Source organism: Bidens hawaiensis, unplaced genomic scaffold (genome assembly GCF_021521415.1).
Source record: "Bidens hawaiensis isolate Kalapana, Puna unplaced genomic scaffold, B.hawaiensis_p1.1 tig00005637_1, whole genome shotgun sequence".
Lineage (NCBI taxonomy): Eukaryota > Viridiplantae > Streptophyta > Magnoliopsida > Asterales > Asteraceae > Bidens > Bidens hawaiensis.
Genome location: NW_027491366.1, coordinates 434,213 through 452,270, shown reverse-complemented (window position 1 = coordinate 452,270; position 18,058 = coordinate 434,213). Strand labels below are relative to the sequence as shown.

Sequence of the window (18,058 nt, the reverse complement as noted above, 5' to 3'; positions counted from 1 at the left end):
TAACCGCAGGTGGTATCGTGACCGACAACCCTGCAGTGTGAACCACTGTCGACTCAATAACCTGTGCAACAACCTCCGACGGAGTAAGCGTTGGAGGCGGCAACGATACAATATCTGGAGTTGTCAGCTGGAGTGTGATGGATGGGAGGCCAACAGATGATGTTGTAGCCACCACGGGTACATCCGTGGCGCTTGAACTTGTAAATGGAAGTGAAGAAGGAATAAGAGTCATACCGGACAAGGCGGGTGGAGCAAAACGTACTATCCTTGAAGTCTCTCCAGCTCCTGAACCCATACCTGCACCTGTCCTGTCCCTTCTTGAACGTCTGATCAACTTATGAATGTCTTCTTCTTCTTCTGACTCACTGTCGTCATCTGTCCTCTTTCTGTTCCCAAACGTCCTCTCTTGAGTCACCATCATACGTCTTGCCTCATCCATTACATCATCAAAATCTGAGTCAGCCACCGTTGTAGCTGCCCTAGTCACTTCCACAGTTGAAACTCTTGCAGCCGAGACCTGAATCTCTTCTGCTGGATGCATACTATCCATGTCAAAGAATCATTGGCCGCCAAAAGCAGCGTCAAGGTCTACTTCTTCTTCAGATGACACTACAGGCGCAGCAGGTACAGCTTGAGGTGCTCCCGCCTGTTGTGGTTGAGGATCTCTAAACTCGTCCCCATTAGCAGGAACATACTTCGGGTTGATTAAATACCCAAACGGTGGAGTATGCCTAGGACGCAGTTCAGGCTTGCTCCTAGCACTCGAAGTTCTGCATTGGGCGAAGATACGTTTGTTCACACTCTCCACGTATCTGATAGGGCGACGTTGAGGCAACGTGGGAGCCACATGATTCAAGATCATTTGAAGAAATCTTGGATACATGAGGAATCTCTCACGTGCCATCGTCCTTCTCTGACGATCAATTTCATAGAAGACCATCTGACTAAAGCTATAGCGCTTATTATATGTCAGAGCAGTCATTGCTGACTGTATGGTCGCGCCCATTCCGTCAGTGCCCGCCTTCCTCCCTGACATGCAGACAATCATTACGTGCATGAGGAAGCGCCACTGATCGAGCAAGAACGCTTTCCTTCTCTGAGTATCGCCTAATGGACCAGAATAGCCCATTCGGAGAAACGCTCCATCACGGAAAGGAGCCACAAAGTCTGTAGGGTCATCCCTAGTCTCCTCTCCAAAACGTAAAGCCACCCGGATTTGTTCAGAAGAGAACTGAACTTCTTGATTGTTGACGGTTGCTCGCATAACCGGGGGCTCAACGCGGCAATCGTATTCCACCGTCTGCCAAAAATCCTCAATATTGGGTAAGGATATCGGCAGAGTAGTTGTGATCGCGTGGAATATCCGCGAGCGAAGGAGGAAAGTGATGATTTCGCGGTAATCCTCCACACCACTCGCATCTGGGCTAACGTAATATACATATTATGACCCGGGAAGAACTGTCTTTGCTGATCTCCTCCATCATCTCCTCCAGCACCTCCAGCACCTGCTACTGCAGCCATATCTGCAACAAACAGATCAAGTTAGATAAACGTTAAGGCATAACACAAGTTCGCTTGTTACCATGAGCGAAGTTGTGATAAAATCTGTATAGGCGAAGTTAAAGGTGAGGCGAAGTTGGGAACAACTTCGCTTCATCTTTAAGTTCGTCTAATAACTCATAAGTAAAAAGGTCCATTAACTTCGCCTCACCACAACATCGCCTCTGGCGAAGTTAAACCTCAGGCGAAGTTACGGATAACTTCGCCTAAACCTTAAGTTCGCCTGAATCTGAAACGGCGACTGTTAGGTTTACGAAACGACGTGCAGTTGATGATTTTGGAGATCGAGTACTTCGTTAAACTTGATTTTGAAATAATCTGGACAGTTAGTTCGTTCATGAACACGTAAAAACTTGTTTGAAAGCGGGTGTTAACGTTCCGAACCGACCGAGTTACGAATCGGGCGAAACGACACAATGATTAACACCAAGGAACAAATAATGTGATATAACATCACTACACACCTTTAATCGAAAAGAAATCGAAGGAAAAGAAATCAAAGATGAAGATCGAAAAATAAGTTCGATAAGTTCGCTGTTAAATCGGAGAGAATAAGTTCGCTTGTTTTGAAAATTATGAAAGGTTTGACCTTAAAAATTCTTTATATAGGGTCAGAAACTATACAGGCGAAGTTAAGGATAACTTCGCCTATGGTAGGCGAAGTTAAGTATAAGTTCGCCGATATAGAAAACTTTACAAAATCAACCCCTATAATTTGAACAATTTGCAATTTAGTTTCAAAACATCCTTAAAGAGTTAAATGACACGATCAAGACTAAGTAACCAAGTATAAAATCATACAACTACATAAATAGGAAAAACTTTTAATAATTAAAGTACAAGGGATCAAATTTCAGTCTAGACAGGGACTACCATGTTTTAGAAAAGATCCGAACAGGAATCATACTAACTACGTGACTGTCACATAGATCCGTGTTTAGCTGTATTATGACAGAAAGAAACAGGTTGTAAGTATGGTAAATAACTGAAATGGTTTTCATCGTTTCTGTGATACGAGTTAGGTTCAATTATGCCTCAAAATTTAAGTGGGCAACAACTCAGAGATTATGATGTTTCCTATCTATTCTCAAAGCGTATTTGGCTTTCCCCAAGTCACCCCGAATTGACCTCGACCCATAGTGTCTGATTAAGTTTGTAAGTACTCTTCATCTGCTTCCCGTTCTTTTTCTTACTCCATGATTGAGAAGTCTTGACATTGTTAGCTCTAGAATTTTTCAATAATTCATAAGGTTTTTTTTTTTTTTTTTTTTTTTTTTTGAATAAATATTTACATAGACTTCATAGTAGTAAACAACTGCAAGTCCCGAATCTGGATCACTGCAGTTTCTTCACACACTATCTTTACGGGAATCAGAACACTTACGGGCTCGTGTATGACTGGGTAATCGCTTTTCTGCCTATCATTCGGAAAGATATATATGAAGACATGCAAAACTCTTAAGGAGTTTCCACGTAAAATCGAGTAGATTTAGTTTGTATCACATCTACTTTTACGCACCATAAAAAGCTACCATGACATACAATGACTGTTCTAAAGCCTTTTAAGCCTAATAACTTCACTAGTTAAGCACACAGAATCAGTATATGTATCATTTTCCAAGGTTGGATCAATTTTCTGTTAAACATAGCAAACGAACTTCTTACGAAGTAGTAGACTTGAAAAAAAATTTCATTTCCCAAAAAGAAAAATTTAACTTCTATCGCCCCGACCAAATCAAAGTCTTCAGATCAACGGCTATCCCGAAGATCCAATGGATCAGCTGGACCGACCACATACTAGTATGTGTCCTTCTAACTAAGTATGATCGACTAATTTTAAGCGAAAGAATGAAAACTCATCATAAACCGCCCCGGTCACTTTCAGTCATCTGGTTAATGGCTATCCTCATATTCTACAAGTAGAAATGAGGACCAAACATATCCTAAGACATGTCATTCAAACTGAGGCAACCGACATAATTCTCAGCGATAGTGACGTTTTTTTTTTTTTTTTTTTTTTTAATCAAACACAAAGCATGGTTACTAGGGATTGATCATCCCATTCAGCTCAATAAGGTTTTGAAATCTTGATTTGTCAAACGCTTTAGTATATAAATCAGCGAAATTATCAAGCGTATCAACCTTTTCGAGCTTAATCAGTTTCTTCTCAGCACAATCCCGTATAAAATGATGACGTATGTCAATATGTTTAGTTTTACTGTGCTTAACGGGATTGTTAGTTACTGAGATCGCAGCAGTGTTATCAATACAAATTGGAGTAAGTAAGAAATTCAGACCATAGTCGCGTAACTGTTGTTGAATCCACAGAACCTGGGAGCAGCAGTTGGATGCTGCCATGTATTCTGCCTCACATGTTGAAATGGCGACTGATGTCTGCTTCTTGCATTGCCAGGACACTAATCTGCCTCCTAGAAACTGACATCCTCCAGTAGTTGACTTCCGACTCTGATTGCACCCTCCATAATCAGAATCTGTGTAAGCGACCAACTCCAAGTCTCCTCCTTTTGCGTACCACAACCTCAGCTTTGGTTTGCCTTTGAGATACCGCAAGATCCTCTTCACACCCTTCATGTGAGATTCCTTTGGGTTTGCCTGAAAACGAGCACAAAGACAAACTGCAAACATAATATCAGGCCTAGAAGCAGTTAAGTACATTAAAGAACCTATAATAGCCCGATACTGAGTTGAGTCCACATCTACGTCATTGTCTGTCTCAGCACCCAATTTATGGTTGACGCAGATTGGAGTATCGAATGGAGTGCTGTCCTCCATCTTGAAGCGTTTGAGCACATCATGGACATACTTGGTCTGATGAATGAACATCCCATCCTTCTTCTGATCAACCTGCAATCCTAAAAAGAAAGTTAGTTCACCCATAGCACTCATTTCAAACATTTTCTTCATGACGGCCTCAAACTCCTGACACATGGAGACTTTTGATGCAGCAAAGATAATGTCATCCACGTAGACTTGCACCAGCAGGAAGTCGCTTCCTTCTCTCTTGAAGAACAACGTGCTATCTATCTTCCCTCTTTCAAACCCATTTTCAAGCAAGTAATCTGATAAAGTTGAGTACCAGGCACGAGGTGCCTGATGTAGTCCATACAACGCCTTGCTTAACTTGTACACATGGTCTGGAAAGTCTGGGTCAGGAAAACCCGGAGGTTGCTCAACATACACAACCTCATCGACTTTACCATTTAAGAACGCACTCTTCACGTCTAACTGAAATACCTTCATCTTCTTATAAGCAGCAAATGCCAAAAACAATCTAATGGCTTCCAATCTTGCCACAAGAGCGAACACTTCATAATTATTCAAGTAGAGTAATTATATATACAAGTAGAGTATGTAATTACTCTATGATAATAACTCTATGATGTAATTACATAATTATTCTACTTGATTCTCACGTTTAACAAGTTAATTTCATCTGTACGTTAACCTTCCTCTTATTAGTATATACCCGACATCTTTATGTACAATTTTATTTGAACACATGTGATCATTCAAAATACTATAAGTTTTCTTCATTTAATTAAGTGTATTGTAGCATTCACATGTCGTTCTTATACACAAACTCGTTCTTGCAGTGATGAAAACGGCATGGGAGAGCTAAAATGTGGTGAAATAAAGATTTTGGTGTTGGGTTGCCGATCAAACATGTTGAACTGACAAAGAGGTAGGCTTGAAGTGATGTCAACTCTTAGAGGTTAGAAGGGTTTTGTGGGATTAAACCTGCAGATCGATGTGTGGGAAACGTGAAATCAAAATTTACAACGATCGCGATTGTTTGTTTCTGCTAGCTGATTACCAACATAAATCAAAGAGATTTAGGCATTGCTATCGTCAAATAGAAACTAGAGTTTCGAAGAAAACATTGTCGTTTTAATAACTGTTGTGAAATTAGCGTAATCGAATAATAGCAAAATAATCATATAGAAAAATGCTTAGGATGGAATATAGTATATCAATGATCAAGTTTCAAATATAATTAAATGCGAACTTTGTACTACCTAAAACCCTCCTTCCCTACATATGTATAGCTAGGGTTTTTTTCTACACTCGAACTTCGTTTAGTGCTTCAATAAAATATACTCATTTGATTTCGACTCAGTATGTAAATGAGTTGATCGGCTTGATTCGTTTTATAAATGAGCCACGCACAAGCAAATGTACACTTGCTCGTTGCCAGCTCGTCTAACTCAAAACTATTTTTTAATACACACACAATTACACCGGCTCACTATCGAATTTTGTATACCATAAATTAGCTCAATACCATAAAAATGCTAGCCGTCTATAAAGCCCATCATCTAAAAATACTCAATTGGCTATGTTCGGTTTGTAAATGAGCCGAGCACAGGTAGACCCTCGACCGATTCGGTTCATGAGCAAATACTTGGAATTCCACATATATTTTTTTAGCAAAGGTTGTATCTAGGTGGGTCGGGTAATAATCCGGATCTGATGGTTTTGAAAGGGGCCGCCAATTCCTTGATTTCCTCCATTATTATTAATAGCAGAACCTTGGTGGGCAAAGTAAAGCATGACGGCGGATTGGCAGTGGGAGAACGCCGTGGCTGGCTCCGTCGCCGGACTTGCTACCGTCACGTTCTCTCATCCCCTTGATGTTGTCCGTACTAGATTCCAAGGTATGATTCTCTCACTTGTTTCCTACTCTAATTATTACAATTATTAATGGCTGATTGATTGAATTAACAGTTTATGATGGCCGGAACCCTAACCTTCCGAATTACAAAAACACGCCTCATGCTCTCTTCACCATTGCTCGATCAGAGGTCCGTTTTGTTGTTTTCTTATCAACTTGTCTACTGTTAAAGTAGCTCCGTTTCGTTTCGACCTCTTTTTCTAAAGTTTGACGGGTTGTGAGTGAGTCGTTTTTCAAGTTCGGGCTAGACTAGTTTATCATTTATTAATTAGTTATATATACATTTCAATTGCTTATATATTTTGGAAAAGAAAATAAAAAGGCTTGAGTTTGTATGTCGTACCTTAAACGGGCCAAAGTTAGGCTCGAGTTCAACTGTGCATCGTGACATTAATACATAGAAGTCCAAAAGAGTTAAAACTTTAGAAATATATTAGGCTTGATAAGGCTTGACGAGCCTTAACTATCTTCTCCCATGTAAGGCTCGAGCTTGAGCTTGATAACTAAACAAGCTTTATTTGTTGGCTGGGGTTCGTTTCGATCTCTTTTTCTAAAGTTTGTGCTTGGGTTGTGAGAAGTTTTTCAAGCTCGAGATTGGCTCGGGCTTGACTTGTCTTCTATTTGTTAATTAATTTATATACATTTTAATTATATATATATTTTGATAAAAACCTTAAATGAGCCTAAGCTTGGCTCGAGCTTGTATGCAATTCCTTAAATGAGCCTAAGTTTGGCTCGAGCTTGTATGCAGTTCTTTAAACGAGCCAAAGCTCAGCTCAAGCTAGACTGTGCAACGTGAAATTAATACATAGAAGTCCAGGAGAGCTAAAACTAAAAAATAAACTAGGCTCGTTAAGACTCAACGAGCCTAAACGATCTTCCCATACAAGGCTTGAATATCATAATCCGCAATCAATACAAAAACCATCTTCCCAAGCTTGATAGCTAAATGAGCTTTATTTGAGGATCAAGCTTCGTTTTGAGCTTTTTGTTGATCCGATTGCGAGTAGCTAGAGAGCAGCTCAGCTCATTTGCACTCTGATTGGTATTTTGAAGATATGTTTGAATATCATAATCCGCAATCAATAAACCTCATACTGATCTAAGTTTTCTCATAACATTTTGTCTGTTACTTTGATTTTGTTGTATTCTTGCTTCATCAATTGTGGAATTGAATTACTTGATATGATAGTGTCCATTTTGCAGGGTCTCCGAGGGCTCTATGCTGGCTTTTTACCTGCAGTGCTGGGCTCAAGTATTTCATGGGGTCTCTACTTCTATTTGTAAGTGAAGAATGAATGAACACTCAATTATCTCAGAGGGTTAGATGTGTTTAATTTCTCGTTTTTAAAAGTTTTATGTTATTATCTGACTTCTTCACATTACATTCCTGTTTATAGCTATAACAGTGCCAAACAAAGGTATATGAAAAATCAAGACGAGTCAAGTGCACGTATTCATCTTGCTTCAGCTGCAGAAGCAGGTGGGCTGGTGAGTTTTGTTGCACTTATTTGTTGTTATTCGTTATGTTATATTTTGAGCTATGTTGTTATTATAGCAAAATTGTTACTTTTTAAGGTATGTCTTCTTACCAATCCTGTTTGGGTTGTGAAAACACGGTTACAACTTCAGAATCCTCAGCATCATGGACGCCCATATTCTGGTTTAAGTGGTATGCTTTTTTTTGTTTAGCCAGGAAATTTATAATTTGTAATAGTTTGTATTGTATGATTGCAGATGCTTTCAAAACAATATTGAAAGATGAAGGATGGAGGGCATTATACAAAGGGCTTTCACCTGGACTTTTTCTGGTTAGATTTGGTATCGCTATTCTGTTCAATATGCTAAGCGTTTATTTACAAATCATATATATACAATATGTTTATGCTATATCTCTTGCAGGTTGCTCACGGTGCGATTCAGTTTACAGCATATGAAGAACTTCGCAAAATTATAGTTGATTTTAGGCATAAACATAACTCGTTGAGTGATAATAGTTCTGATTTATTGGTAAGTACGTCTTGTAAATGATTATTTCATTAATTATTTGGTTCCTTTATTTGTTTATTGATGAGCTGTTTTCTTCTGATTTTCCATAAGACTACTGGTGATTATGCAGCTTTAGGAGCTTCTTCTAAACTAGCAGCCATCCTTGCAACATATCCGTTTCAGGTAGTTACATTTGGCTTCAATTTCTAATTACTTTTCGAATCTAGAATAAGATTATCTCAAACTTATGCTTCTTTCTTTTTGGTAACATTTTCAGGTCATTCGTTCTCGCGTGCAGGTAAAAACAAACACGCGTCTTAATTTTTTTCGTTCTTCTTGACCCTATTAACATTTGTTGCTGCAGCAACGACCTAGCACATACGGGGTTCCGAGATATATAGATAGTAGGCATGCCATGGAGAAAACTGCTCGGTGAGTACCCTATGTTAACGCTCGTAACTAGTAATATTTTAAATAATATATTTTTGCTATAATATATAAACTGAAACTTCATTCGTATACTCGGTTTTGCCTATTTGGATTGTAGGTTAGAGGGCATAAGAGGTTTTTACAGAGGCATTACAGCAAACCTTCTGAAAAATCTTCCAGCAGCTTCAATAACTTTCATTGTGTATGAAAATGTTCTGAATTTACTAAAACGAACGAGGAAGGACTAACTAATTAATAGTTTTAAGGAAATTTTTAGTAATTGTACCATTAACTTTCTTGATCCACGGAAAGCAATTGTATGTGTATGAACATGTTAGCAGATTTTACTTGTTTAGTGAATATCATACATTTTTTCATTAAATGATGCAATATTTGATGGTATAGAACTGATCAATTACATGATCAAAACCCAGTAAAAGCCTGTTTAAATATTTTCTGAGTGAAACAAACAAGAAACATAATTTTCATTTACAGTCAAACCGAATGTCTTCACGGGTCACTTCATGTTTAGACTAAACTTTATCATCATGGAACCACCACCTAGTTTCCTTGGGAGATTTACCATTTCTACACTTCTTAACATAGCGATCATTGTCTTCAGGGCGTTCCTGCATTCATAGATAGTGATGAAAATAGTTTTCATCACCCGTTCACAAAAATAAAAAATAATGACAGTAATAATGATAAAACTTACCTTCACTTTTGAACTTGACAGCATGGAAAGAATGCTTATACAGACAGAGCTGATAGCCATGGCTGGTGACCACGAGTCATACAAAATATCTGTAATCGAGAACACGTTAATTAGGGCTTTAATCTGTGCCAACGCTCAACGGGTTAGAAAAAGTTTACGATTGTATGTATACTTGCCTAGACAAATATGGCCATTGCTATAAATGTGTGGGTGCAGAGGAGCTGGATGCAAAAATATAACCTGCATCATTTTGAATATAATAAGAACAATTTCAAACTATATTATTCATCTAATTGAAATAAATAACCTGAGGCGCTTCCATAGGATAATTTTCTGGCAAATCAACTTGCAGCTGGTATTTTTCGTTAGCATAGATAGTCCCCTGAGCTCCATACACTTCAATCACCCACCTTCATACAATTTCAAATAAGATTCAAACATCTGAACCTCTAATCAGGTCAACCGAAAGTGTCGGTTTCATCAATTCTTTAACGTATATCATGACGGAAAGATTATTGCATCAAATAAACCCAAGAAAATGTTGGAAATCAGACCCGAAACATAATCGGTTTTTGTGATCAAACACCAGATCACGACTTTTTCTTTTATTCAATAAATTTGCACACGCTAATTACATAGACCCTAACCATCTAATTTATATTTAAATTACTTTCTAAACAAAGTATATATATATATATATATATCACAAAACTATTGTTTTTTACGTTAACCCTATATATATATATATATGACACTTAATATATATCTAGTGATTCAAACAACTAAATAAACATGCAGTTAAATCAAAATATTAAACCAGCAAAGATACTTAAAATTAAACATGTCTCTTGACTTTTAGAGTTGACTAGCTACCTTTGAAGATTGTCGTTGACTTTGTGAAGAAATCCAGAAGGAGGGTTGACCTGCCACTCTACCAACTCCTTTTGAAGTCGATGGCTAGCTATCTTACTCAACACCTAATTAATCAGTCGCAACATCAAATTATATATGTCAAATATTTTACAGATGAAGTAATTGAAAGGCATGATCGGAGAGTATTTACGTGTGTCATGTAACTTATAATCTGTATACAACACAAAAAAGATATGTATATATAAATGGTAGATATATGTTATATATGTACCTTGCGAGAAGTAGCGGAGGAGCCGGTCATGGACGCTGGAAAATAAACAGACGGTGGTGACGCCGGAGAGAGGCTGCCGGTGAAGATGATGGTGGTGGAGGTGGTGCGACAAGTAAATGGAACCGTGAATTGGTGTCAATTTATTTACGTGGTAAACTACATAATAGTCCCTTAGGTATCTCATACATATAAACTTTTGGTACTTTTCATTTAGACACCATTAGTCCTTATTAGACAATATTAGTCCTTATGACCTATGACTGTTTATATATTTCGAAACTCGTTTGTATTGTCCATAAGTTGTTTATATAAGTTTGCTTGTTAAATTTAAAGTTGTTATATTTCGAGTCGAATTGAAGCTGAGGTGAACTTACTTGTTTGAGCCGTCCAAGTTAAATATATGTCACCTAAAAGAAACAAAAATATATAAAAGACCATCTAACCTTTTTCATATATATATATATATTCCTTTATAACAAATATTATTTTTGTTGTAGCACTATAAAAAACTAATCTTTTGTTATATCTATCCATATGTATAAGAAATGCAAAATCTATCAAACTTTAACAAATATGAGAGTTAGCTCGCTCCATCTTTTTCTTTGATGAATTCGAGTTGAAATTTCACTTGGTAAAGAAGTTTCTATCGCAGTTGGCCCATTTAACTTCAAACCCATTATGAAGCTGGCTCGACTCCAGTCACTTGTCAAGTCGACCTATTACTTTGGTGCAATATGAAGGAGAAAGTAGTGCTGATATAAATATAACAGAATTGAAAAACATATTTCATATTTTGGTGCATAACTTTAAGGTGATGCTTTTTATCCAAAAAGAGAGTTTGAAAATAAATAAAACAAAAGGGTAAAAGCCAAAATGAACTCCCTTTTGCAAGTGGACAGCGTGAAGATGAACGAGTGGGAGGCATCTTGCCTCCTTTTGACTGGTTCAATGCCGTATACAAAGTTCTAACTAAAAAGTTGACACTTGACATTGCATAGGTAATAAATAAACAAATAAAAAAGAATAAAACAAAAACATAAGTACTTAAATCAAGAAAATCATATTTGTCAAAATAGTTGGGTAAGACAAGAAATTCTTTTAATACGAGTCAAAGCATGTTGATTTAGGTTCGGTCATGTCCATCTTCAAATAATTTGTAGTATGACTAAAATCGTCTCTTTCTATAAATTTCCCTTTCGGATCAAGTAATATGTCATTATCTATTAAGCATTATGCCATTATATATTCAATATTCATAAAAGGGGGTCCTATACACACGTAATCTCCAATTTAATTTCACGTCGTTTTTCAAACGCTCATTTGACATTTGAACGTTAAGTGATCAAATCATAACTCTCTTTCTTCTCAAACAACAGTTTAAAATAGGGTCAGAGGTCAAATCATAAAGTTTAAAGAGACAAAATAAAATAAAACAAAAAAGTAAAATCTTTCTACCAAGTCGGTATCTAAAATAAGATACACTTCACATTTTAATTAATCTTTCTAATCAGCAAATGGGATTCGACTCAATAAATTAGCGAGATCAATATATTGGTCTAAATCTCAATTCATGTAAAGCAAGCATGATTTGAAATTTAAGTAACTTTATGACCAGTTTCACCATCCATCTAACCAAATTAAATTTAGTTATCCAAAACAATTATTTATTTCCATTTGGTTACGTTCAAACAACTAAGAATGGAAATCAACGTCAATTGCCCAACTTCAACTTGACTCATTTATTTCAGAACCTTTAAATGGAATTTATGTAACTTTCATAATAATTGATCATGATTACTATTTTCCAATTTGATCAAACAATTCATCAAATTGCCATGTTTGTTTAAAGTCACCATTATTGTCAAAGTTCATATTTTTTTTAAATTCAGCATTGGCTTTTCATCCAAATTAATAATTGGTTAAACCAACTCAAGATGACACATTAACACATACTCAAAAAAGTGAAAAACTGCATAGGCTAGATAATCACAACTAAACCTAACATCATGTTCCAAATCATCTAGGGGTGTTATTCGGGTTCGTTTTTCGGGTTTCGGGTTTTTCGGGCCGGGTTCTTCGGGTTTCAAAGTTTTAAATCTTGACCCGAAACCCAACCCAAATCTCTCACGGGTTTTTCGGGTTCGGATAATTCGGGTTCGGGTTTTTTTGGGTTGGGTTAATCGGGTTTCGAGTATCTTAGAAAAAAAACACAAAACCATTTTTTTTTTAAATTACAATGGTAAAATTAAATCAACATATTCTTCTTTGCTTATAACACAAAAAATCAAATAATAAACTAACATAACTTGATAAAACAATTCAAAAGAAGAGTGAAACCAACTCGAACCACATTCGTATTCAATCGGGCGTGTTTGGTTGTTCGATTACGGTTGTTATTAGTAATAAACAGATACATAAATTAATAATAAACAATCGATCCATAATAGTTATAATGACAATAGTCGATTAAAGTCAGATTCTAATAAATTTAGTGGCTAAAACTATGCCTATTATACATAAAAATATATTTAATTTCAAAACTAAAAGTTTATTCGGGTTTTTCGGGTTGACCCAAATCTTATAAATCAAACCCGAGAACCAACCCGAATTACTTCGGTTCGGGTTCGGGTTAGTCTTTTTTCGGGTTCGGGTTCTTCGAGTCGGGTTAGTTCGGATTCGGGTACGAGTTTTTTTGGGTTGAGTTTCGGGTAAAAGCGACAGCCCTACAATCAATCATATTAAATGTTACTAAGATATTGAATACCATACATAATTACATATGTTCCTATTCTCGAAATTCACGTCACAGATTTAAAGGATTAATCTTGATTGTAAAGGGGCTATACGATAACAGAGAAGTATAAGGGGGTGAACCCAAAAAAAGGTTTAAATTGTGGGTTAAAATAAATGCAATATTTATCTATAACTAGTTTTTATCCTCCATTACGGAGGCTGTTTTACATTATTCGTATAAACTTTTTTTAAGTTTAACTTTATTTATTTTAAGGAATTAATAATATACTTAGAGTTTGATGATAAAAAAGTTTCACAAATAACTAAGTATCACAAATAACTAAGATGTTTCTGGAATTGATGAGACCCAAGACCCGCTTATTTTTTTTACTATAATTTTTTTTAATTATAAACAATATCTTTTAAGAAAAATCATATAATAATTTTTAGTATATCCCTATTTTATAGTATTATCACATCAATAATTTGGTGAGATTAATTTTTAATTTAATGTTATAACCCGTTTAAGGAATATCTGGGTTTGGTAAGACTCATACCCGTGAATTCGGGTCAAATGCATGACAAGCCTCAATTTACAAATAATGCAATCTGGTGACTTAAGAGAATGTATGGAGCAACCAGAGAGATTTTAAACGTTTTCTTTTATAAAATACTTGTTTTTATCCCCTGTATTACGGGGGTTGTTTTATATTATTTGTTTCTAATATTTATTTATTTTTTGAATTTTTTTATTGTATGAAAATTAATAATATACTTATATATTGTTTGATGATAAATTGTTTTACAAATAAATGAGATGTTATAACACGGTTTAAAAACTATATGAGTTTAATGAGACCCATGATCCGTTTATTTTTTTTTACTATAAAATCGGTTTTTTAATTATAAATAATATAAATTTTTTTTAAATAAATCAGATGTTAATTTTTAGTATATCCCTACTTTATAGGATTTTTATATCCAATATTTGGTGATATTAATTTTTAGTTTAATGAGATGTTATAACCCGTTTAAGAAATATCTGAGTCTGGTGAGACCCATACCCGTGAATTCGGATCAAATGCATGAGAAACCTCCATTTAAAAATCAAACAAATCTGGTGACTCCAAAAAAGGGGAAACGACCACATCGCGACAGGTAGAATTTCTATGTTTTCGTTTATATATATTATAGATATAATATTCCTAGATGAGGAGTTAGAGATAATGTTTAGGATTTATTAGTTAGTAGTTTGAGTGTTATTAGAAGTAGAGTTTAAGTAGGAAACAAGTACATCTTATTACAAATAAGGGTTTTATGTAAACGTTTTACGTGTGGGTTTTATTCTCAATAAAATTGATTTGTGACTAGTCATACAACTGTGTTATTTTGATTGTTCGATACTGTTAGGTATTAAATAGTATAGGGGGTTATGTGTCATTGTTAGGAAGTAGGAGGGTATAGATGTAAATAATCATTGTAACCGGGTTGTTAAATATACGAACGGGAATAGGGAATATGCAGCTATTGATTTGAGATATTATCTTCTTCTTCTTCTGTGTTCTTCTTCATATACAATTCTTTAGCTCAATTATCGTTTGTATCGTAACAAGTGGTATCATTAATTCCAACAAGATGTATAACCCGCTAAATTCTTATAAAAGTGGAAAGTATTGCATGAATGTCTGCCAAAATGGTTGCCTATTATCTCAATTCTCAATTGGGCTGTAGTTATAAATATAGTGTGAATGACCTTTTGTTTCGGCTTTGCACATTGTAATTTGTTCGGGATCTTCGTCACCTCCTTGGTCGAATTGCATAGGGTTAGAGGATAAACACATGATGCAATGTGGTGAGAACTAGGATTTCCTTCTTAAATTAAGGATATTGGTTTTCTAATAAACTATGATACAGATGTAAAATAGTTATAAACTTATAATTTATAATAACTTATAACATAGTTTTACGACTAACTAAACAAAAAGTATCATATAAAAGTTTCTACTCATATACTTTATTACAAAAATTATTAAACACCTTAAAAAAGATGACTGAGAAAATCTTTGAATTGATTTTGATGATAGTAAGTAGAGTGAAACTATAAAGCATTAGAGCATGAGCATTCACATTACCTCCATCATATTTTACCCTATAATTTAACTAAAAATCTTACTTTTTTACTTAAAAAAAACACACCCAATTACCCTTTTTTTTTTCAATTTACTCACAAATGTTTATTTTATTACTTTTTCATTTTTATTCACCCACATAAGTTTGATAAAGATGAATAATAGTTTTTTATATATGAAAAGTTATTATAGCAACTTTTTTATAATTTATGGTTAGATAAGTGAAACGGTGGAAGGGATGGAGTTTTTTCGAAAGAATTTTTTAAACTATAAAATCGGGGTAGGGTTTGATTAATGAGTTGTGAATGCTAACGTCGTTTTTAGTAACGTTATGTCAAACTAAGGCAAATCTACAAGTAAATTAATGTGCCAAAAACTTTGACAAGTTGAGTACTTGGGCTGGGCCGTAGGGCAATCTCAAAGGCAAGCCCAGAGCTTGAAGGCCTCCACTCAACATTGATCAATCCGATACATATTTTAATTTGTTTTTTCAAATTAGCACAAAAAATTTAATTTACCTATCCCTCAAGTTTAAAAAGTATCTCAGGCCCAGTTAACACATCTAAGGGGTTGTTTGTTTGGCACTAAATGGGACTATTCAGATGTAGATGTCTGAATCGGGCAGACATGAGTGTGTTTGGTTCGTTCAAATAAAACATCTTAATGATTCAGTGTAGCTCTGAACCATTCAGCTTCAAAAAATGGCTGAACCATTCAGATCTCACACACGTCCATTATACCCTAACATACACAACACTCTTCTTCTTCTTCACCACCATCTTCATCAGCTCTCTACTTCACTAGCCACCATCTTCGTCAGCTCTCTACACCTTCGCACCATCGACCACCGACGCTGTCGGACCCGAATCCACGTCTCTTTTTTGCTCCGTCGATGTAGCTAACCAGGTTCAATATCTATTTCTGATTCCGTCGATTTCTATTCCATCCTCAATTGATTAAGATTTAATCGATACCTGATTTCTAATAGAATTCTGTTTAATCCATTTTTTTTATTGTTTTGTTCAATCGATTCAGTTTAATCGGGTCAGAATGGATGCATGGTCAAATTAAGATAACTTCTAAAGCTATGAAATCGTTCTCTTCTCTGCTAGTAGAACAAAAGGTGTGATTTTTTCCATAAACCCTAATCTTGGATGTAATGATATTATAGAAATAATTTTGAAGTTGAAATCAGAGAATAAAACCTTGAAATATTGCTGATTGTTGCTTAGTTATGAGTTATGACTATATGATTAAATTATTTATATTCAACTCATGTTTATCATTTTTGAAACTCGGATTTAAGTTAAAATGATATTTGGGATGGAATTGGGGGCACGAGTTTGAACTTTATGCTTAGAATAACTAATATAATGTTGTTATGAGGAATTATGAACCAAATTGTATTGTTAATTGTTGGTGTGGTGTCTTTAATCATAAAAGTGGTAATTTTCAGTTGAGTTGTGGTTTTAATGAAGCCTATATAAAATCATAAAAGTGGTAATTTTCAGTTGAGTTGTGGTTTTAATGAAGCCTATATAAGTGTAAACTGGAGTATGGATATTGATGTCACTAGAAAGGGTATAAAACTGCGTTTTGAATTGAATTTGAAAACAAAAACAAAGCTGATGCGCAGCTAATCTTGTTACTGGTCTGCCTTTAAACTTTTGTATAAAATCGCAGAAAAATCTAATAAGTGCATATCTTATATGGTTAAAAAGCCCTTTCAGTTTACTGCATTTCATATTAAGATATAAAAAGCTGATTTGGATATTAAGTGGGGTAAAATGGCTGACTTCTGTAGCTTTACATATAATTCAGCAAAGCTGATGGCCAAAAATTACACCGCTGACCTGTTTTTCTTGAATTTATATAAAATCAATTGTATCTTGGATAAATCTTACTAATCTATTAAATCAATACAATTTGCCACATGTCATTCTACTAGGCTATCCACCTAGGCTTCCAACTCACCAAATTTCCATTCTAAGAGTCTCTATTATGTTGCCATGTGTCATCTCACACACTATATAAACCTTAGAATTTTCCACCATCATTTTAATCTCTCTCTCTCTCTCTCTCTCTCTCTCTCTCGGCATAATTACTAACTCCACCATCTTCTATATTCCGGTAATGTAGATCAAGATTAATCGTTTTCCGGTAATGGCCAACAATGTTATTTGATTTTCCGGCAAGGTAATATCTTTTTCCGGTAAGGTTTTCCGATATGGTTTTATATTTATTTTAATTGTTATATGATTTTGTAATAATCTCTTTAGGTTGTATATCAAAATCCAAGATTGAATTGATATTTTGAAGTTATTATGGTTTTCCGGTAAGATTTTTGTTTTCCGTTTTTGTTTGTATTTAATCTCTCTCTCTCTCTAACTCCACCATCCACCATATTCTATATTCCGGTAATGTAGATCGAGATTAATCGCTTTCAGGTAAGGTTATATATTATACTTTAATGGCCAACAATGTTATATGATTTTCCGGCAAGGTTATATCTTTTTCCGGCAACATCATATTTACTTCCGGTTATTGTAGATCTAATCTTTTTATCTTTATTTTCATTGTTAACTGATTTTTTAATCATTTTAGGTTCTAAATAAAAAACGGCGATTAAGCTAATATTTCTACGTTTTTACGTTTTTCCGGTAAGT

General features: G+C 35.2%; 2 protein-coding genes across 2 annotated transcripts; one reads left to right on the top strand and one right to left on the bottom strand.

Annotated features, from left to right (window-relative positions):
- The first annotated feature begins 6,077 nt into the window (after window positions 1-6,077).
- On the top strand, window positions 6,078-8,953 carry LOC143630272 (folate transporter 1, chloroplastic-like). The gene is made up of 11 exons (XM_077099332.1): window positions 6,078-6,236; window positions 6,307-6,383; window positions 7,460-7,536; window positions 7,654-7,744; window positions 7,832-7,925; window positions 7,991-8,064; window positions 8,156-8,263; window positions 8,354-8,425; window positions 8,520-8,540; window positions 8,607-8,674; window positions 8,790-8,953. Exons 1-11 carry the CDS (start codon window positions 6,131-6,133, stop codon window positions 8,917-8,919), a joined length of 918 nt encoding a protein of 305 aa, XP_076955447.1. The 5' UTR covers window positions 6,078-6,130; the 3' UTR covers window positions 8,920-8,953.
- A 134-nt stretch (window positions 8,954-9,087) lies between these two features.
- Window positions 9,088-10,627, bottom strand: LOC143630273 (putative ubiquitin-conjugating enzyme E2 16). Its single transcript, XM_077099333.1, has 6 exons — window positions 10,531-10,627; window positions 10,260-10,363; window positions 9,694-9,796; window positions 9,563-9,626; window positions 9,387-9,475; window positions 9,088-9,300 (listed from the first exon to the last, which is right to left on the bottom strand). The coding sequence occupies exons 1-6, from the start codon at window positions 10,558-10,560 to the stop codon at window positions 9,205-9,207; spliced, it is 486 nt and encodes a 161-aa protein (XP_076955448.1). The 5' UTR covers window positions 10,561-10,627; the 3' UTR covers window positions 9,088-9,204.
- Window positions 10,628-18,058: the final 7,431 nt, after the last annotated feature.